Source organism: Acanthochromis polyacanthus, chromosome 16, assembly GCF_021347895.1.
Source record: "Acanthochromis polyacanthus isolate Apoly-LR-REF ecotype Palm Island chromosome 16, KAUST_Apoly_ChrSc, whole genome shotgun sequence".
Taxonomy (NCBI): domain Eukaryota; kingdom Metazoa; phylum Chordata; class Actinopteri; family Pomacentridae; genus Acanthochromis; species Acanthochromis polyacanthus.
The window spans coordinates 11,376,262-11,395,978 of NC_067128.1; the positions used below are offsets into that span (position 1 = coordinate 11,376,262).

At 37.8% G+C, this 19,717-nt stretch overlaps 1 protein-coding gene across 1 annotated transcript; it reads left to right on the forward strand.

Annotated features, from left to right (window-relative positions):
* Positions 1–9,722: 9,722 nt before the first annotated feature.
* LOC110963902 (photoreceptor outer segment membrane glycoprotein 2-like) lies at positions 9,723–19,355 on the forward strand. Its single transcript, XM_022212429.2, has 3 exons — positions 9,723–12,175; positions 14,830–15,076; positions 17,550–19,355. Exons 1-3 carry the CDS (start codon positions 11,595–11,597, stop codon positions 17,802–17,804), a joined length of 1,083 nt encoding a protein of 360 aa, XP_022068121.1. The 5' UTR covers positions 9,723–11,594; the 3' UTR covers positions 17,805–19,355.
* Positions 19,356–19,717: the final 362 nt, after the last annotated feature.

The following is a 19,717-nucleotide window of genomic DNA, read 5'->3' on the forward strand; positions in this document are numbered from 1 at the left end:
GCCGGGAGAGACTGGTACCCACCCCTGACATCACCCAGTGACATCACCAAATAAATCAGTAAACAAAGAGTACTGTTTGTTTGTTATTTCTACAATAAAGTAAACAATCAATGAGGCATCGACAGCAGAATATATTTAATTCAATTTTTTTTGTTTTGTCGTTTCATTTTATTTTATATTTCATTTTTAAAAACCATGTTTTGCAATTTAGCATTTTATTTATTATTAATATATTTTATTTATTAAATTTGTAATTGTTTGCTTTTATTGTGTTGTTTATGTTGTTTGCATTGCATTTCTTTTTCATTTTCATTTCATTGTATTTTGTTTTATTTAATGTGTTACTGCATTTAATTTTATGTCTGATCATTTTTTTCTAATTTATTTTAGTGTTTTATTGTATTTTTGCTTTATTTGTGTAATTGTTATTTTTATTTGTTTGATTTATTTTGTGTTTACTTGCAGTTCTTCACGTTTTCTTGTATTTCTATTTTATATAGATTTATCATGTATTTTTATTTTATGCTATCGGACAAGGTACGTTTTATCCGTTTGATTCCTGGCTATAAAACACACAAGCAGAAACAAAAAATCAAGCCGTTTTTCCGTTTTTTCGTTTTGAGCAAAAACAAAAAACAGGAAACGGTTCGTTTTTTCGTTTTTTCGTTTTGAACAAAAAAACAAACAAACAGGAAACGGTTGGTTTTTCGTTTTTTCGTTTTCACCCCAAAATGAAAATACGACTCAATATTCCGTTTCATTGGTGGGCGGGGCTTCGGAGCCTGCCAGTGCACAATAAAGCTCCTGCCCATCACAATAAAGCTCCTGCGCTGGCATTCATAGACAGACTGACTTTCATTGTATTGCCTGCCCCCACTGCACTTCCCCTAACTCTAAATCAAAACAAGTCGTGTACACAGTAATGACAGTCATAACCAGTGGTGTAGTCTAGTTTTTTCTACTGGGTATACTCCAACCTCATAAACCAAAGCCAGGTCAGGTCAACGCTGCTCGGGGTATTGTGCAGCGAGAAATACGGCCGCCGTCTTGGTCGGTCAGCCGCTCCACTCAGCGCTGTTTGACAGCGCATTTAATCCATCTTAACTCTGAAATATTAAAATGATTTTCACGCGTTTTTTATTTTATTTTTTTGCTACAAACGTCATACATGTAGCTATGATCAGTGATGTAGTCTACGTGATACGCAGGTATACACCCCACACTAGAAAATTTTCCAAATTTCTGTATACCCACTTACAAATGCGCAAAGATACGTATACCCAGGGGTGTAAACACGCAGGTATACGCCTTATACCCACTAGAAAAGGTCCCGAATTTCCATATAACCACTTAAAAATGCGCAAACACATGTATTAGTATGTTTTTTTTGACATAACGTTCACTTTTCTCTGTGTCAGGAAGCGGTGAAGCTGTATGGGACGGGGGAAGGTGTCTGGCTGAGAAACAGGGCTCACTAAAGGCCGACCGCGGTCCGGATCCGGACCCAGGACGCCGTCTATACGGGTGTAAATTTGACAGGTCGCTTCTATTTTACCGGTGCAGGGTACAGCTTTCCAGTGTTTATCATTGGTCTATCGGCTCAGAAACGCACAGACCAATTATGTAGGAGTTCAGGCATCCACGTGATGCTACTCAGCCAATGACGTCGCTGAATCGCATCGCAGCTTCTGCCTTCAAAAAGCAGCTGAGAGATGAGGGACAGAGAGGACAGTAGTGATGGAAGTTCAGCTCTTTTCAGAGAGCTTTTGGCACTGCTTCCAAAGAAAAGCCGGTTCTTTCGGCTCCCAAATGGCTCCTAATTTATTATTCTTTGTAGCCTCATGTTTTTGCCTAACCTGGCAAATATGAATCATTTGTGTTTTGACAAACTCTTTTTCATTCAGTGTTTTTATGAGAAGCTTTATAATTGACTCATTTTGTACATTTGCTCTGTTACAAAACAGGTATTCTTGCTTTTGTTTATTATTTCAACCAAACTTTTTTGCACAAAAAATAAATGAACAAAACTCTGCACATGAACCCACAGAACCAGAACAGAACCAGAACCAGACTCAGTATTCAAACCGTATAAATGTCCTCAGAGCAGGCTGACATTTAGAAAAAATCAGATGGCTGAGCTTGGATGGGCTGATACATTTCTTCTTTCAGTGAATATCTGCCGTGTTTTGAGAAGATTCTCTCAGATGGAAGAAGTTGTCTCTCCTCCATCACCTTCACCAGGTGGGGCAGACTGAGGCCTTGTCCTGCTCCAGCTCAGTGGGTCGTCTGCTGGTTGGATGAGGGCTTCCTCTCGATATGATCCTCCATTACCACATCAGCTGGAGGATTTCTCCTGAATCATCTCCTGTAGCTCTTCCATCAAAGAGCCTCCACACAGCAGAAGTTTGAGGTTCCTCCTCCACTTGGTCCTCTAATGGTGGAGGTGTCAGACTGCTGCTCTTATTCTCTGAAGTTTCTCATCAACAGCTCTGTTGTCACTGAAGGCAAGCTTCTTTAATCTAGGATCCAGTAACATGTTTTCTGCTAGGACAGTGTTAAACTCCATACTCCATTAAATACGTTAGGAGTCGGCTCTTCAGATTTACTACAAAGCATCGGCTCTGAGAGTCGTATCTTTTGTGCCTTATACATCTCTAGAGGACAGACTGTGGTCACATGCTGACCATGTTTGGCTCAGCAAACAGCTGTAAGGCAGCTTTCTCAACTATGAACATAATCAAAATATGTTTTGAGAACGGCTCAAACAAGCAGCAGCTCAGTTCTCCCATTAAGCAGCAGAGATATTAGGGGAGTGATATGAGACAGACAAAAATGTAAAAGTGTTCAAATGTTTACATTTATGAGATTTATGTATTGTTAAAGATGTATAGAAGTTGATTCAGGTTGTTCAGTCATGCTTTTTTAAGTTCTGCACTTTATTCTAAGATATACAGTTACATAAAAGTTATTTATTAATAAATGTCAAAATGTTTTTGAACCGTACTGAATTTATTTGACGGTCAGTTTTTGATTACAGGCAGACTCTAATAAAACTACCAGGTTACATCAGCATATATCACAGTAACTCAAGTTAGACATTATGATGTTCTGGACCTTTGCTGACTGGACCTCTCTGAATTTTAGCTGAATACCCCTGGCTTAGAAGAAGAGGGACATGAGTCTAGAACTTCTAATGACCCAACATCAGTCAGTGGAGAAAAAATAAGAATAAGAAAGCAAAGCTAAATGAAACTATTTCAGTGTTTTAATAAGCCTGTTGCTTGTCCTGTGAATACTGCCACTTTAGGGAACACTACAGCTGGAGCTAAGGTTAACATTTAGGAAAGGGAGCCTGATGAAGAGGAAACATCAGGTCTACCTGATGAAGAGGAAACATCAGGTCTACCTGATGGCAGGAGGAGGAGCTGCTGACGCTATAATGTCTATAAGTATCTAATTGGTAGTTTGAAATAAAGGAGCTGCTGCTGCGTGTGTGTGTGTGTGTGTGTGTGTGTGTGTGTGTGTGTGTGTGTGTGTGTGTGTGTGTGTGTGTGTGTGTGTGTGTGTGTGTGTGTGTGTGTGTGTGTGTGTGTGTGTGTGTGTGTGTGTGTGTGGACATGTGAGTGCACGCGCACATATATGAGAACCTGACCTGGCTTTGGTTTATGAGGTTGGAGTATACACACTAGAAAAAACTAGACTACACCACTGGTTATGACTGCCATTACTGTGTACACGACTTGTTTTGATTTAGAGTTAGGGGAAGTGCAGTGGGGGCAGGCAATACAATGAAAGTCAGTCTGTCTATGAATGCCAGCACAAGAGCTTTATTGTGATGGGCAGGAGCTTTATTGTGCACTGGCAGGCTCCGAAGCCCCGCCCACCAATGAAACGAAATATGGAGTCATATTTTCATTTTGGGGGTGAAAACGAAAAAACGAAAAAACGAACCGTTTCCTGTTTTTTTGTTTTTTGTTCAAAACGAAAAAACGAAAAAACGAACCGTTTCCTGCTTTTTTGTTTTTTGCTCAAAACGAAAAAATGAAAAAACGGCTTGATTTTTTGTTTCTGCTTGTGTCTTTTATAGCCGGGAATCAAACGGATAAAACGTACCTTGTCCGATCTATTGCATATATACACATTTTATTCCAGAATTAAAAATTAATTTTAAGCTATATTAATTTTTTAAATATGTAATTAAAAGTTTCACTGTACCTTATTTTTAGTTTAATTGTTCAGTATTTTTTATTTTATGTCTTGTACTTTAATTTAAAATTCATTGCTTGTTTAGTGAATTTAAGGATTTATTGTTTAGTATTTTAATTTTATTGCATTTGTGTTTTATTTTAGGCTTTTTTGTATTATTAGTATTATTTCATGTTTTCTTGCGTTTTTATTTTATTTTAGATTTCATTGTTTTACATTTAATTGTATGTTTTTTCATATTTTATGTATTATATTTTATTTTTCAATGCAATATCTGATTTATTTTTATTTTGGTTGTTCAGTTTTTTTAATTTAATTTCATTGAATTTTAATATATTTTCAATAAAAAATGTAAATATGGAGACATAAATGTCATGCAGCAAGCCTGCAGCTTGTCTCTCAAGTCTTTCAACAAACTCAACACAGAGCTTTCTTCTCCAGCAGTCTCAGATGCATTTTATCTCTACTCAGTGATTCTGCTCCTTCTTTCATAATGTATCACAACCTGCTCTCAGACACACGAAGCATCAACAACTTCATAGTTTCTATAAGTGAGCACTTAAAATAATGGACTCACTCTCATCGTTATATCTATATAGTTCAGGGGTGTCAAACATACGACCCGCGGGCCACAACCGGCCCGCTAGGAGGTCCAATCTGGCCTGTGGGATGACTTTGCAAAGTGTAAAAATTACAGAGATGACATGAATAGCAATTTATCAGTAAAAGTAACTGCTATAATACAGTTTTTCTCAATTGATAAGACACTGTTTCTGAAAAATAGCACACATTTCCCAGCACACTGCACACTATTTTCTTTACACAATTCACAAAGCACTGCACACTTGTGTCAAAAGCGCACTTTATTGTCAAATTTTGTATTGTTTTCAAAATTAAGACACACGAAGCAAAAGCAGGACACTGCACTGCTAAATACAACACACTCCTCTCTCGCTGTTTTCACATGAAGTGTAAAAAAAAATGATATCGCCCTCAAAAATGACAACTTAAACACAAATGCATCCTATAAATAAATCAGACGGGGCCATTGCAGTGCCTGACTGTACAACATAAAATAAAAATAATGCTAGACAAAAAATACAGCACTGTATTGTACACAGTACAGTATACAAATATTTACACCACATCTGCATCAATTCCTTCAGCCTGATCAGGCCACAGGACCTCATGAAATTGCACTTATTTTTCTCAAGAAATTTCCGGTTGCTTATTAAATGTGAACATTTTCAGAATGTTGTTGGAGTTGTCATTGTTTACAGGTTATTATGCTGTGATTATACTGGTCCGGCCCACTTGAGATCAAATTGGGATGCATGTGGCCCCTGAACTAAAATGAGTTTGACATCACTTGTATAGTTGAAGAGAATCATCTTTTAACATCTGAGATCTTTCTGTTTAAGGCTAATATTGACTTATTGTAGAATATTGTTCACATTCCAGCACCACAGCCTCAGTTGTAACATTTAGTGCAGCTTTAGGTCAACAGGAGCTTCCACTAGAGGGGAGTGTTCTGTTAAATTTCAGTCTACCACATTTGGACAGAACTGGGATGTAAAATTCTTTACCTTTGAGTGCGATTTTTAATGTAGTTTGGAAACGTGGTTGAAGAATCAGGTTATAGAGCTCAGAGACACTTAAGCTTTGGTCCTGAGAGTGGATTATTAATGGTGTTCTACCTGGTTGGAAAGTGGCTTTGGTTTGCTGTTGTGTTCTTTTTGATTGGTTCGTATTTACTACAACTGACTGTTGTCTTTTATCTCTGTAACTTCATGTCACTCGTAGCCTCCATCCAGGGACTAATGATAGAAAATAGCAGCATCTGATTGATGTATTGTGCACTGACACTGCTAAATAAACCATAAATAGAATAATAGAATCAAATAAATAAATAATCCGGCCATGCTACACCAACCAGCACACTGCCTTCAACGGCAAACGCAGATGTCAGAAAACATGAAATACATGAAGCTGTCAATAAAAGACAAATAGACTGTGAAGTAATTGTAAAATCTAATGCAAAACACATAAAAATTTATGAAATAGACACTATTTTTGTGTATAGTTCTGTGCAAAACTGAACAGCTCCAGTTTTCGTACGGAAATGACATCACGTGGAGCAGGTCATGTGATCTGGAATTAACACATTTCCTTGAGAGGTGTTTTTGTAATGGATAACTTGAAAGTGATTTCTCAGACACAGATACAATTTGTTATTTTCCACATAAAATTTGATATATTGCCAAAAAAGATACCATCATGATTATCTCAATTTAATAAAAAGAACACAATCAAAACAATTTTTGAATAAGCTCATTTTATTATTGTTTAGCTGATTAGAAAGTGGTTGTTATAAATTTAGTTGACATTTTAGTGATATCCAGTCATTTTTATTAATAAGTGATTGTTTCTATAATAAATAATTATGAAATTTGTAAAGACGTGATTATAATGAATATAAAAAACATTTTTTTAGCCTTTAATAAAAATGTATGCCACCTATCCTAAGGACTTCAAAAGCCCCTCAAATTATATATTGACCCAGTTAATTTCAGAATCTTCCAGTAAACTTTTTAGCCTTTTCTACAGTGGCTTTCTCTTTGCTACTCTCCCACAGAGCTGGTGAAGAGCCCAAAACTTGAGATAAGCACCACAGAAAAGGTTAGCATCAACAGTAAATAACCTCAATAACAAATTCACTGAGGACCCTGCTCCACTAAAATACATGCAGTTTAACATCTAAGCGTCCACAAATCCACACAGAGCCTTGTCTGATGAATGTCTCACACTGAAATGTTGCAAATACATGCACTTCTGCAAGTTAAGGCAGTGAGTGGGAGTAAGTTTGAAACTTCTGAATATGCTCGTCCTTCTCCTACGCACCTGTCTCATGAAATAGATGTGTGAGAGGAGTTCCTTTGTCTTCAACCATCAGCCGCTAAATGAAGCCGATATGTCGTCCCTGCATGAAGACGGCTCACTGTGTTCTGATTCTTACAGTATTTGTATTTCACGACACTTCAGAGTTTTGTTTTTTACTGCAATACATCTGTCTGACAGCTGTGATGACCGTTTGCTTTTCAGGTTTATATTTTATGAACATAAATATGAAATAACGAAATGAAATAATGTCCTCGTTCCATCTTTAAAGAGCTCAACATACCGCAGTCTGAGGACACGCGTGAGACATGAGAACTGCTCGCTGGTCAGAAAGACGCAGCATTTAGAAGAAACGCTCCAAATCCAGAAACAAGCTGTGAACAGTGCAGACGTAACAACATGACTAATAAAAAACAAAGCAACACGGGTCACCATGGCGACAACAAGCACATCCCAGCCGTGTCACTTTTTACCTGGAAACAGCCATCTGTGATGTTTGAAGCTTGTTTCTGCATTAAATGTGTTTTCTACACAAAAAAGAAAAGAAAATACAGTCAAATGAAATTAAATAATGCAAAAACTATACTATTGTAACTGAATTACAATTAGAATAATCTTAGAATACTCAAGATACATATAAATAATGGCATTTGGCCAAATTACAAGATGCAATCTATTTGTGAATCATATTAAGAAAAGTCAGGGTTTCGCTGTTAATTCACTTAATTTCAGTTTAGTTAAGTTTCATTTACATAGCATCAGTTTATAATGTATGTCATCTTCAGTTACTTCACACAGCAAAGTGAAGACCTTCCAACATTTATACAGAGAAACCCAACAAATCCAACGTTTTTCAACAAACAAAAAAATGCCGTTTTGCTTTTAAATCCATGTAAAATGTTCAGTGTGTGGAAATGAAGCTGTATCTCAGATTAAAGCAGCAACAGTTACCGAGGAGTCATTCTGATGATGTTATTAGTCATTAACCAGCATTAAAAATCTCCTCAAACTGCGACAGAGTGAGTCAACAGCATTTTACTTACAGACATGAGGCAGCAGAGGGCGCTGGACGCACAGTGAGCTTAAGATTTCAACAGACAACTACTAAATTTTGCAGGGAATATTTATATTTTTAGTTATTTTACCAATTTTCCCAGTTTTGTTAAATTACTAAAATAATATATTATATTTACAATATATTATAAATATAGCTGAAGAACTAAATTGAGAAAAATCTGTTCACAAAAAATATATATTTTAGTAATTTTCCCAATTTTGTTAGGTTAATAAAATACTATAGTATGTTTATAACATATTATAAATATTACTGAAGAATTAAATGGATACAAATCTGCTAAAAAAAAGTATGTGTATAAGTAGCCATTTTACCAATTCAATTAATAAAACAATATATTATAATATCTTCTAAATATTACTTTAAATCTATAATTATATTATAATAATATATTATGTTGCAAAAACACAGAAAAAAGTAATAATTTCTATGCTAACTGTAAAAAAACAATACATGGGAAAAACTATAAATAATGCCCACATCAAAAACCTGCTTTTTTTTTTTTTAAAAAAAAGGTAATTTGTTATTTTACGATGTTTGACTGCAAAATTACACTAGATTGATCATTTTTGCAACTATTATTTTACAGATTTTTGATAATTTACAGTTGATATTTAGTTGAATTACAGAAAAAAATTATCATTTTACATGTTGGCTGTATAAAAACAGGCAAAAAAATTATACATAATGTCTTTTTGAAAAATCGGTATTTTCACAGGGAATTTTTTTTTTTTAGATTTTTTTGAATTTTTAACAATTTGTGACTATAAAATTACTGTTTTACTGTAATTCAATCAGCTTAAAATAGAATTATTTTACAAATATTTGCCGTTATCGTCACAGTTATTATAGGTTTTAAATGTTACAGTATTACATCTTTTTGAAGAAGACGGGTTAAATCAGACACCAATACTTCAAATTAAATTTGTGAGGGTTTTTTCCCAGTTTATTTTACATTTAATAGAAATTACCCAATGAAATGTTGTTCACAAAACCTGTGGCACAATACCTTAACAATGATATGAGAAACAGTACCAGAAACAGTACTAGAAACATACAAAAAATAGAAACCTACAAGAAACATACGGCTGTGGCACCTAGTGGATAAATAAAACACACATTATTACCCTGTATAAACTCCCGTGCTTAACACAGTAGCAAAAAGAAGTTACAAATACAATGCATAGAACAATACATTAATATTTCACGGAACTGAGAAGATAAAATAATACACTGGAAGGCTCATACCTAGCACAGGGACGATTAGCACCAGCAGCAGTGTTTTCGTTCTCTAACCATTGGTACTTCTAAGCACAGTAAACGGACATAAAGTGGATTTTCAATGTAAATAAAAAACAATTTACCACTCTGTCACTATATTTCATAATTCAGTCTTTCATAACACGGCATTATTAACATTTTCTTACTGTCCCGATCCGCTACCATTTCTCTTAACACAACTTCCGGTATCTTATTCTTTTGACCTCAGAACTACCGCGAATACAACAATCACAATACGCCCCCTGCTGTCCAAAACGAAAATCAGCAGAAAAGCCACAAACAGGGATTTCAGTGGTTTTCAGTTAATTTAATTGTCTCTGTTTACCACATGTTACATTGACATATTTTTTCTGGAACTTTTTTTGCTTTTTATTGTTTGTTCTCTACAAGTTTGTTTATTTATCCATGTTACAATACACACTTCTAAATTAATAAAAGAAACTTAGTTTAAATACTGGTCCCACTCTTCCTCATCCTCGTCACTTTGTCCTCTCTGTCCTGTAGTTTTCCACTCAGCTCTGAGGTAATGTTCTGTTGATGTTCTCTTAATGTTCTGTTCTGTATCTCATCCTCAACAAACAAAGATAAACCTTTTAAAATGAAAATGAGCTGATAGACGTCCTGCTGATGGTCCAGCTGGTTGAATAGGGGTGTTGGAGAGTTCACAGCTTACTACAAGGCTGATTAGCTGTAAGGAGATTACAAGCACAGGATGGCAAGTTAACGGACTCTTCAAAACTCCTTTTCTGGGCTGCAATATTTCCTTCATGGCTCTACCTGTGGCGGGAGTTGCCTTGCCAAAGGATGGTGGGAGGTCGGAGTGGAGACAGACCAGCAGCTGAAGTTAGATGTTCGACACATTTATGTCAGCAAAGGTAAAAATCTGTCCGTTGTTTTATCCTCAGTGAAGCGTAAACTGGATGGACGAGTGGATCTGGGACGCCATTTTCACATCCACTTGTCTTTGTTTGCATTTTGTTCATACGTAGATAAAAGAATAAGTCATTGTGTCGTAAAAAAGTTTAAAAAAAAAAAGCTCTGAAGTAGAAGTTTTCAGAAACAGTTTTCTTAAATAGTGAAATCTATGAATTAGACAGATAAAAATAAGAGAGTACAAGAGAAAAAAAGAATGTTTGAATTTGTGTCTCTGTTCAGTTGAATCAGAATATTTCACTGCTGAAGTAACTGATCAGAATGAGAAACTGTCTGTGGAGCTGCTAACTGGCTGGATGTGATTATATGATTCATCTGACTCAGACCGAAGGGAAACAAACACACAACCAGTGTTCTGATGATGTTCTGATGATGTTTTGTGATATCAGCCCCACTTTTATTAAACTCTGAACTTCTTCCTCCCCTGCAGTGGTCACACGCTGTCTTTGGAGTTGCTGGATTGCAGTCAAGAGTGGCTAAAATACCTCGCTAAGCTCCTTATGACACTCTTCTCCTCTCACACCAAACGCTGACCTCTGACCTCTGAGCCCATCTGACCTGAACATGAAGCCTGCAACTCGACTGTATGAGCAAATTATGACATCTTCCTTATGACAGGAGGGTCTGACGCCTTGAGTTTGGCGTTTTTGTCAGCCAGAGCCACAGATTTACAAAACCGAGCAGCAGGCATCGAGGGTTTAAACAGACATGATGTTGTCCAACAGACAGACTGTGAAGTCTCTTAGTGTATATTTGTGATGTTGGGCTGTATAAGCAAAAGTGACTTGACACAAATGGAGAATAATGCAAAACATCCAACCATAGAACACCCCTGGATACAGCTGACTGTAACTTTTAAAACCTACCACTGTTCTGGTGCCTTTATCTTCACAAATTAATTGAATGAAAGAAACTCAGGACTTCTAGAATGTTTCAGTTATTGGTATTTAATGAAAAGGTGACGCCTTAACAAACCTCTTAGAAGAAACTTTGAGGACTCAAAGAGGCCAACAAACAGCCTGGATCCAAACTAAGGAGGAAATGATTAATTGAATGAGATGCTGACTGGGATTATGACAGGAGAGAAGATTCCGATGCAGCACCTAGTGGTCCTAAACGCTGCTGCACCTTAATAAACTCCAGTTTTTGACCATGCTTGCAGCCTTTTGGACGTGAAACATTTTCAGACCGGAGGACCGACATGGCGGTCGGTAGGGTGACCTTCAGCAAGGCAGAGAGAGAGAAGCTAGCCGAGGTTCTCTGGCTGCTCAACTGGATCTCCGTGGTGACCGGAGTGATTCTCTTCAGCCTTGGCTTGTTCCTCAAAGTAGAGATCCAGAAATGGGCGGAGGTGATGTCAGAATATGGGACCTTCTACGTGCCACACATGCTGATCACCACGGGCCTGGCAGCCTGCTGCATCAACTACCTCGGCGGGCAGATCTGCCTGGACTGCGCCGACACCAACAAGTTCCTGCGCTGGAAGCTGGTGATGATGCCCTACATCATCTGCACCTTCTTCTTCACGTCCTGCGTCCTGGCCGGGGCGCTCATGTGCTACAGCATCCGCAGCCAGCTGGAGGAGTCCCTGTTCCTGGGCCTGAGGAACGCCATGCGGTACTACAAGGACACGGACACGCCGGGCCGCTGCTACCTCAAGAGGACCGTGGACATGCTGCAGATCCAGTTCCAGTGCTGTGGGAACACTGGGTACCGGGACTGGTTCCAGATCCAGTGGATCAGCAGCCGCTACCTGGACATGACCAACAGCGCTGTGGTGGAGTAAGTGGAACCACATCTGCTGGGAGGCTTTAGATTCCAGTAAATCCTTCAGTTATAGAAGATTCTTTGGTCACCTAGTAGATTTCTTCAGATTCTAGTGGCTCCAGGTTAACCTTTCAAACTTGAAGGACTTTCTGGGCATTTGCTGCTCCCGTCACATTTTAATTCACTGTGGGCTCATTCCTCACAGCATTATGAAGTCCTGCACCTCTATGGAAACAACACAACCATGACTAGCAGTAGAAAGAACTTAAAATGCCTTTAGTGCCGTATGACACAGTTACAATTCGAAATGTAAAAACTAAAGCGGATTTGAGTTTGAAACAGTTTGCAACAGAAACATCACATCACAAATGGTTATTTCAATCCATCAGAAAGTTAAAGATCCCACAATTCTTTCTGTGTTTGCAGTTTCTGGCTTTGATAATTTGGGATTTAAAATGAAACATAAAGTGACCTTTAAAACTCACCGGTGGGTGGCTGGTCTACAGTTCAGAGGATTAATACAGATCTACTCTGATGGTGGGAATTCCTCGAGAACCTGGAGGATTCTGTCAGAATTAGAAATTCCCACAGGTTTTCAGTGAAGTGTAGAGCTTTACAATAGATTAGCTGTTTGTGATGAAGAAGCACTGGATGCAGAAGCAGTAACCAAACGTAAACAAATCAAGCAACAGAATGTGCGAACAGGCAAACATTGTCAATCATAAGGAAACTTCACAGATTCTAGTAGATCCTACTGAACTCTACAGGAATCCAGATCCATTAAACGCCACATTTCTGGTGAAATTATTTCAGGTAGAAATAATTCCTTCTTCCTTTGTTTACAGAACCGTTGTTGTCCCTGAACATCTGATTGGTTCATGGAAATATTAGTGGTGATGTCTCTCTGTTAGCAGACAGTAAACAGAGTATTTTCAGATTGAGGCCACTGGTCCACTGCAGTTAAGCCTAAGAGCTGCTGGGGTTAAAAGTCACAGGATTATTTAAGATTAAGCAGCAAAGTTCAGCTCAGGTTCAGATGTCACAATATAACCTGTCTGTATTCAGCACTCAGACATCAGTCCACCCTGCAGTGGTCACTCCTATCTCAAGATTTATGATCACCTCTTAGCGAGGAATTTCAGCAGAATGTAGCATAGAAGTTGCAAATGAACTCAGTGATGGTTTAATGCATCAACTCAAGACATTTCAGCTGCAGTATTCTGAGTATTTGGTTAGCAGTGCAACGACACATTATTTTCTCAGTTAATCAAGTTGCCGTTTGTAATAAAATGTCAGCAAAAGGTGGGGAATCAAAAATTTTCTAGAGTCCAGGATGGCAGCTTCAGATTTCTATTTTATCCAGTCAGCCATCCAAAAATATTCACAATAATATAGGAAATGGAACCTTTATTATTGGCCAAATATGTGTACAAATACACAAGTATTGCCACAAAATAAATACATGTTTAAACAAGGGTAATGGGTTTAAGAAAAGTTTTGCCATTAAGTCTTGCTATAAATAAAAAATGAACCAAAAGTTTAGTTTAAATTGTGCAGATTCTGATGTTACAGGAATGAATAGAATCATTAACAATAAACACAGGGTTATTGACACTTTATGGATATGAGGTAGGTGGATAATATAATAAAGCATCATTGCTGGTGTAAAAATATTAACAGGTGTGTGACATACAGTTTTGTTCAGGTTTACAGCTCAAGTCTTGTTGCTGTCATTACAGATGGCTGTGATACGGTAGAAGATTAAGTAAGCATATATGGCACACTGTAAAAAATTAATTTAATAAAAAAATTCATTATGAAATATTCATAGAAGTTATGAAAATCCAGCAGCACTGGAGCCACAAAAAACACATCAAAAAACTGTGGAATATTGTAACATTGAACAGTGAAAACAAAGGTCAAATATTTTTAAATTAACGACAATTTTAAGTAGATTTAAATCGTGTCATTTTATGGTCACATTATTTACCATTTTGGACTGTTTTTCAATACTCAACATGTAAATAACACTTTCTTTCTGTGATTTTATAAGATATTATCTGTAATTTAACAAAATTAGGAAAATCTGTAAAATAACAGTTGAAAAAATTATTTACCGTTTTTCAGTCATTAACATTTTTTTTCCTCTCAAATAACATCAATGCAAACTTAAATTGTCTTACGCTTATCCGGGGTCGAATCGTGGATGCAGCAGGCCAAGCAGGTCATTCCAAACATCCCTCCCCCAGCAATGCTTTCAGCTCTTCCTGGGGGAACCTGAGGTGTTCTCAGGCCAGATGAGATGTATAATCCCTCCAGTGAGTTCTGGGTCTGTCAAAGTCTCCCCAGAAGCATCTGAATCAGATGGCTAAACCCACTCAAATTTAAATAGTGTTTTAAAAAGTAAGGTTTTGTGGTCAAGCATTCTAAAAGAACAAATTGCTGTTATTTACAATTTTGACCATTTTGGTAGGGTTAGCGTTTACATGGAAACTTGTTACTATGATTTTGTCAGTTATTTTTTGTAATTTAACAAAACAAGGAATAGTCTGTATAATAACAGTGAATACAGGTAAACCTGCTATAAAGCATCTATTTTCAGGGGTGTGGGTTCAGTTGTAGGAGAAATGACTGGTACTACCTAACATCCGGCTTCTCCTCTCTTGCAGCCGGCTGAGGAGTAACGTGGAAGGGAAGTATCTGATGGACGGTGTTCCCTTCAGCTGCTGCAGCACCTTCTCCCCTCGGCCCTGCATCCAGCAGCACCTCAACAACCGAACGGCCCGCTTGCACTACGACCAGGAGAGCCAGCAGCAGAACCTGTGGAGGAGAGGCTGTCGACAGGCCCTGCTGGACCACTACACCGGCATCATGGAGTCCATCGGCCTCACCGTGCTGCTCATCTGGCTGTTTGAGGTACTGACGGGGGCAGAGTTTGCCTGCTGGCTCGGATTAAATGTCTGCAGGGAAAAATCTGTTTCACCTCAAAGACACTTTAAGGTGAAACAGATTTGTGGATACCAAAGGAGGAAAGGAAGCAGGAAGTAAAAGGAGACATCCACAGATTTAGCATTTCTCTCCTTTAACATATTTGGACAATCAAAACTGATGCAGCATTAAAATGAGATGAAATGAGATGTGATACAATACGATACGTTACGATACAATGAGATAAGATACGATAAGATAAAAAACGATACGATACGAAAAGATACGATGCAAAACAATGAGATACAATACAATACAATAAGATAAAATAAGCTAAGCTAAGATAAGATGAGATAAGATTCACATGAGGTGGCACGAAATTAGTACTCGGTCCCAGTTGTAAGCCAGAGAAATAAATAAAGAAAAATAAGCGAAACTACAAAGGAACATAAACAATATACACGTGTTTACCAGTGGTGAACAGATAAAAAGGCATTTTTGCAAAAACAGGATTGATATTGACTTCTCACTGAGGAAATTCATACGTTACAGCAGCTTTACACAAATAAAGCACAGTAGGAAACACAACAACAAATAAAAAAGTTCAAAAATGTTAAAAGTAAAGATATAATAAAGACTATAGACATAGTTAATAAATATAGATTTGATATGATGGATAATGTACTCAACTATAGGACTCACACTGAGCATATAATTGTACTTAAATATTTACAGGAAAATGACTGCTCCATTTTTGTTATTTCATTTGGAGGGCTATACAGAAGAAAGACCGGTGTTACATTATGTTCTTGTACTGGAAGAGCTGTAAGAGAGACACATGATGTTAGCGCACTGAAAAAGCTATGAGAAGAAAAAAATGTTTTGCATGATGGCGTTATCATCTTTTTTGCCCACTCATTCTTTCTTGTCTTCATTACCCACAATGCACTTGGACCTCTGACAGTCAGGTGGGAGACTGGGGTGTGTTAGTAGCAGCTGATGCGTCCTGTGGTAAAGGTGTTGAGCTTTCTGACTCCACCCAGATTTGTTTACTTATTGATCTTCTAGTTCTCAGCTCCACTGACCACATTTATCAGACTTCACTGAGCTCCATCTAAGTGCTTCATTAAGCTGCAGCTCATAGGAAAGTACTGCACATTAAAGGGGAACTTCGGTTTTTTTCAACCTGGGTTCTGTTTTCATATGTCATTTCATACATGTGAGTGATGGAGAAATGAATTTTCGACATAGCTCCAGTATTTAGCCAGGCAGGCAGCATAGCAGCTCAGCTAGCAGCTCAGCTAGCGAAAAGTATGGGGCAACTTGCACCCCCGCATCAAAGTCCGCCCTAACGTGCTTTTTTTCCCCACACTGACTGGCTGGGATAGTCTCAATGAGTGTCCCACAACATACTAGAGATGAGAAGTGAAGGAAAACCTCCACATTACTTGGCGATCGCTATTTGTTGTGGTCTGTATCCAAATCTCGGGACGCTAGAAAGCGAATCTCGTTCCAAAATCGCGCGACTTTTCGCTAGCTGAGCTGCTAAGCTGCCTGCCTGGCTAAATACTGGAGCTATGTCGAAAATTCATTTCTCCATCACTCACATGTATGAAATGACATATGAAAACAGACCCCAGGTTGAAAAAAAACGAAGTTCCCCTTTAAGAGCTGTATTGATACAAAGGAAGTTAACTTTTTATACATATCTGTAACAGTGATAAATTATTTGTATTTAGTTAAGGGATAAACTGATTATTAACCTAACTGATTGTTGTGGCTGACATTTGATTTTTTTATCTTTTTTAATTTTGGGCATTGCTATTTTTAGTGGCCGATCATCATTACATTAAATGTGCTATTTTCACATCCTCTCTCTGTCTGTCATCACTCTGGTCTCAGAAATGTCTCAAGCAAGCAGCAAAAACTGAACAAGAAACGCAAGCTTGTTGCCCCAAACTAGGAAACTAGCTCCTCTCACAGTGGCTAAAGCTATGCTAATGGCTAGCATTAGCAGTTCGAAGGCAAATTTCTCTGAAAAAAAACAAAGCCTGAAAAACAATGATTAATAATGCTTTGAGATTTGGGCCTTAGTGGCCAATAAAAGCCATAAATCAGTGAAAGATTAAGAAAATACAGAAGAACAGCAGACGTACTTGCAGGAGACAAACTGGTCAATCTCAGTCGATCCAACATAAGTAGAGGAGGTGTCCTAATTAAATCACTGCCATTTTTATTTTACATATTCATTTGTAGCCACCCTTATTAATAACATTATAAATGGCAGGTTCTCTGCTGTCACATGCTGTTAAAACTTTACATTTAATGTATATCAGTTCAAAATAGCTGTTATTGGCCTTTCCTAATTAGCAGTAAAATAAAACAAAAAAACAACACATTGGTCTATTCCTACTGTAACGCCTTCTACACTCAATATGCTGCATGTTTCTTTTCCCTTCAGCTGCTGGTTCTGACGGGTGTCCGCTACCTGCAGACGGCCATGGAGAACGTTCTCCTGCTGGGTGATCCGGACTTGGAGTCATACGGTTGGATTCTGGAGAACAGCCTGGCAGAAATGGCCCGGTCCAACTTCAACATCATCAAGAACCTGGGGAAGTGTTACCAAGTGGATGACGATCCCAACATCAACGTCCCGACCGCCGCCGCAGAGCATGAGGTGCCCTCCCAGCAGGTCCGGGTTCCTGTGACTAGCTAGCATCATCGTGGATCACTGAAGCCATCAGCTGCTCTGATGATGCATCCCCAACTGGATCCCTTCCAGAACGCAGAGCGACGAGAATTCAGTGTTCATCCTGAGGGATAAGAACAAAAACTCGATCCAGACAAGCTTGGACAGATGTTTGAAGTCCAGCTGCATTGTCCTCAGAGCTCTGCAGGTTTGATGGACCACCAGCGTTTTCTGCCTTCAGATGGTACGAGTGTAACCACAGCTTTTAAAAACATCGACGAACAACTGTTCATTGTGGTTTTAAGTTTTTAAGATGAGTAAATTTTTGTACTCCAGAGTGCATTACTCAGAAAAAGAAATGACAGGGACATTTTTAAATGTCATGAAAGCAGACTTGTACATTTAGTTTCTAAATGACCTTCTAAAGGTACAAATCTGTAAAGGAAGGGTGCTGGATAATAAATAAATCAGAACAGTAATTTACCTTTTCCATTTTTTAATTTTCCATTTCTGAGGCTGTTGCTAGATAATGTCATCAAGCACCACAAAGAGAAGAACATTAACAGAGGCCTGCAGGGGACAAGATAACTCACAGCTTGTTAAGAGTTTGAAAAACCGGTTAATCTCTGCATTGTCTTTTGTCTTTGGCAGTCAGTTTGGAGCGGCTATGGTTCCCCTACTGGGAGTCCAGATGGTGACATTGTGAGCCGTGTCTTAACCATCAGGTGCTTTTCTTGCCATTATCTGTAATGAACATTAGGCTAAGTCTTTTTTCAAAAGCAAAAATGTTAAGAGATGAGCGGTAGTAGCTTCTCAAATGGAAATGTTTTGTTTCCCCAGTTTTCTTTTCATACATTAAACACTTTTAAACACAAGTTAAACATGTCAGATGTGTTAGCAATGAAAATAACTGCAGCCTCCCAGTTCTCTGATGGAATAGCAGATCTTACAGAGGGTTTTCTGTTTGTACATTACACAGAAAAAAGACAACTATTCAGCTGCTCTACAAGTCGAGGCCACATAATGGAGGATGGAAGTTCATCTTGTGCTTTAGCGGAGCAAATTCGTGACAACTTTACTTAACAGCACGATTTGGAGGAAACCTGGGAATATTTCTTTGTTTCTCTGTAAAAACTTGATGCCTTCATCTGTTTTCTGTCTCTATCTTCCTCCTCTGCTTCCTTTTGAAATGTTGTCGACCGAGGTCTTTGTAGTAACTCATGTTGTTTTTACAGGGTTTGTAGGTGTTAGTTTAAACAATTTGCAGATTTTGATTTAAAGAAACAATGAGAGCAATGTGTTGAAGAGGACTTTTTGTTAAATGTGCAACATTTTAAACCTTTTCCATGTCTGTGTGTGTGGCACAAAGAGGTCTATGACTTGCTTAGACTAGCCTAGCACAAAGACTGGAAGCAGAAAACTGTTCACCAAACTAAACTGTAAACAACAACCAACAGTGTCATTCCTAAAATATCCAACCAGCTGAGGTGTCAACATGATGCTGTGATTTTCTCTCACTGCGAGTTCATGTGCTTTATTTTGATTTTTCTCTTAATAAAGTTCAAATTTCTGATTATGTTTGATGTGTTGTAAATGGATATTCACCTTGTTTATGTATATGTGGCCAGGGAAGAAACTATGCTGCACAATTATATTCATGATGCGATAATTAAATTGATTAATCTGTAAGTGATAACTCTCAAAGTCTTTTAAGTTTTGTTTTAGCTAAGTTTTAGTCTTATCTGATATTTGTATTGATTTACCTGTTGGTTAAATTGAACCAAAAAGTACTGAACTGAAGTTTAACTGGACAAATGTTTCTCTGTTGTCTCATTCTGTTATAGTCAGAAACACTCTAACTTCAGATGCTCACACAGAACTGAGTACAAACCTCTGCAATATCACTTCAATATCAAATGATTTAAATTTGTAACCACATT

Coding starts and splice junctions, on each gene's coding strand:
- LOC110963902 (XM_022212429.2), top strand. CDS start 11,595: ATGGCGGTCGGTAGGGTGACCTTCAGCAAGGCAGAGAGAGAGAAGCTA. Junction 12,176..14,829: donor ACCAACAGCGCTGTGGTGGA/GTAAGTGGAACC, acceptor CCTCTCTTGCAG/CCGGCTGAGGAGTAACGTGG. Junction 15,077..17,549: donor TGCTCATCTGGCTGTTTGAG/GTACTGACGGGG, acceptor TTTTCCCTTCAG/CTGCTGGTTCTGACGGGTGT.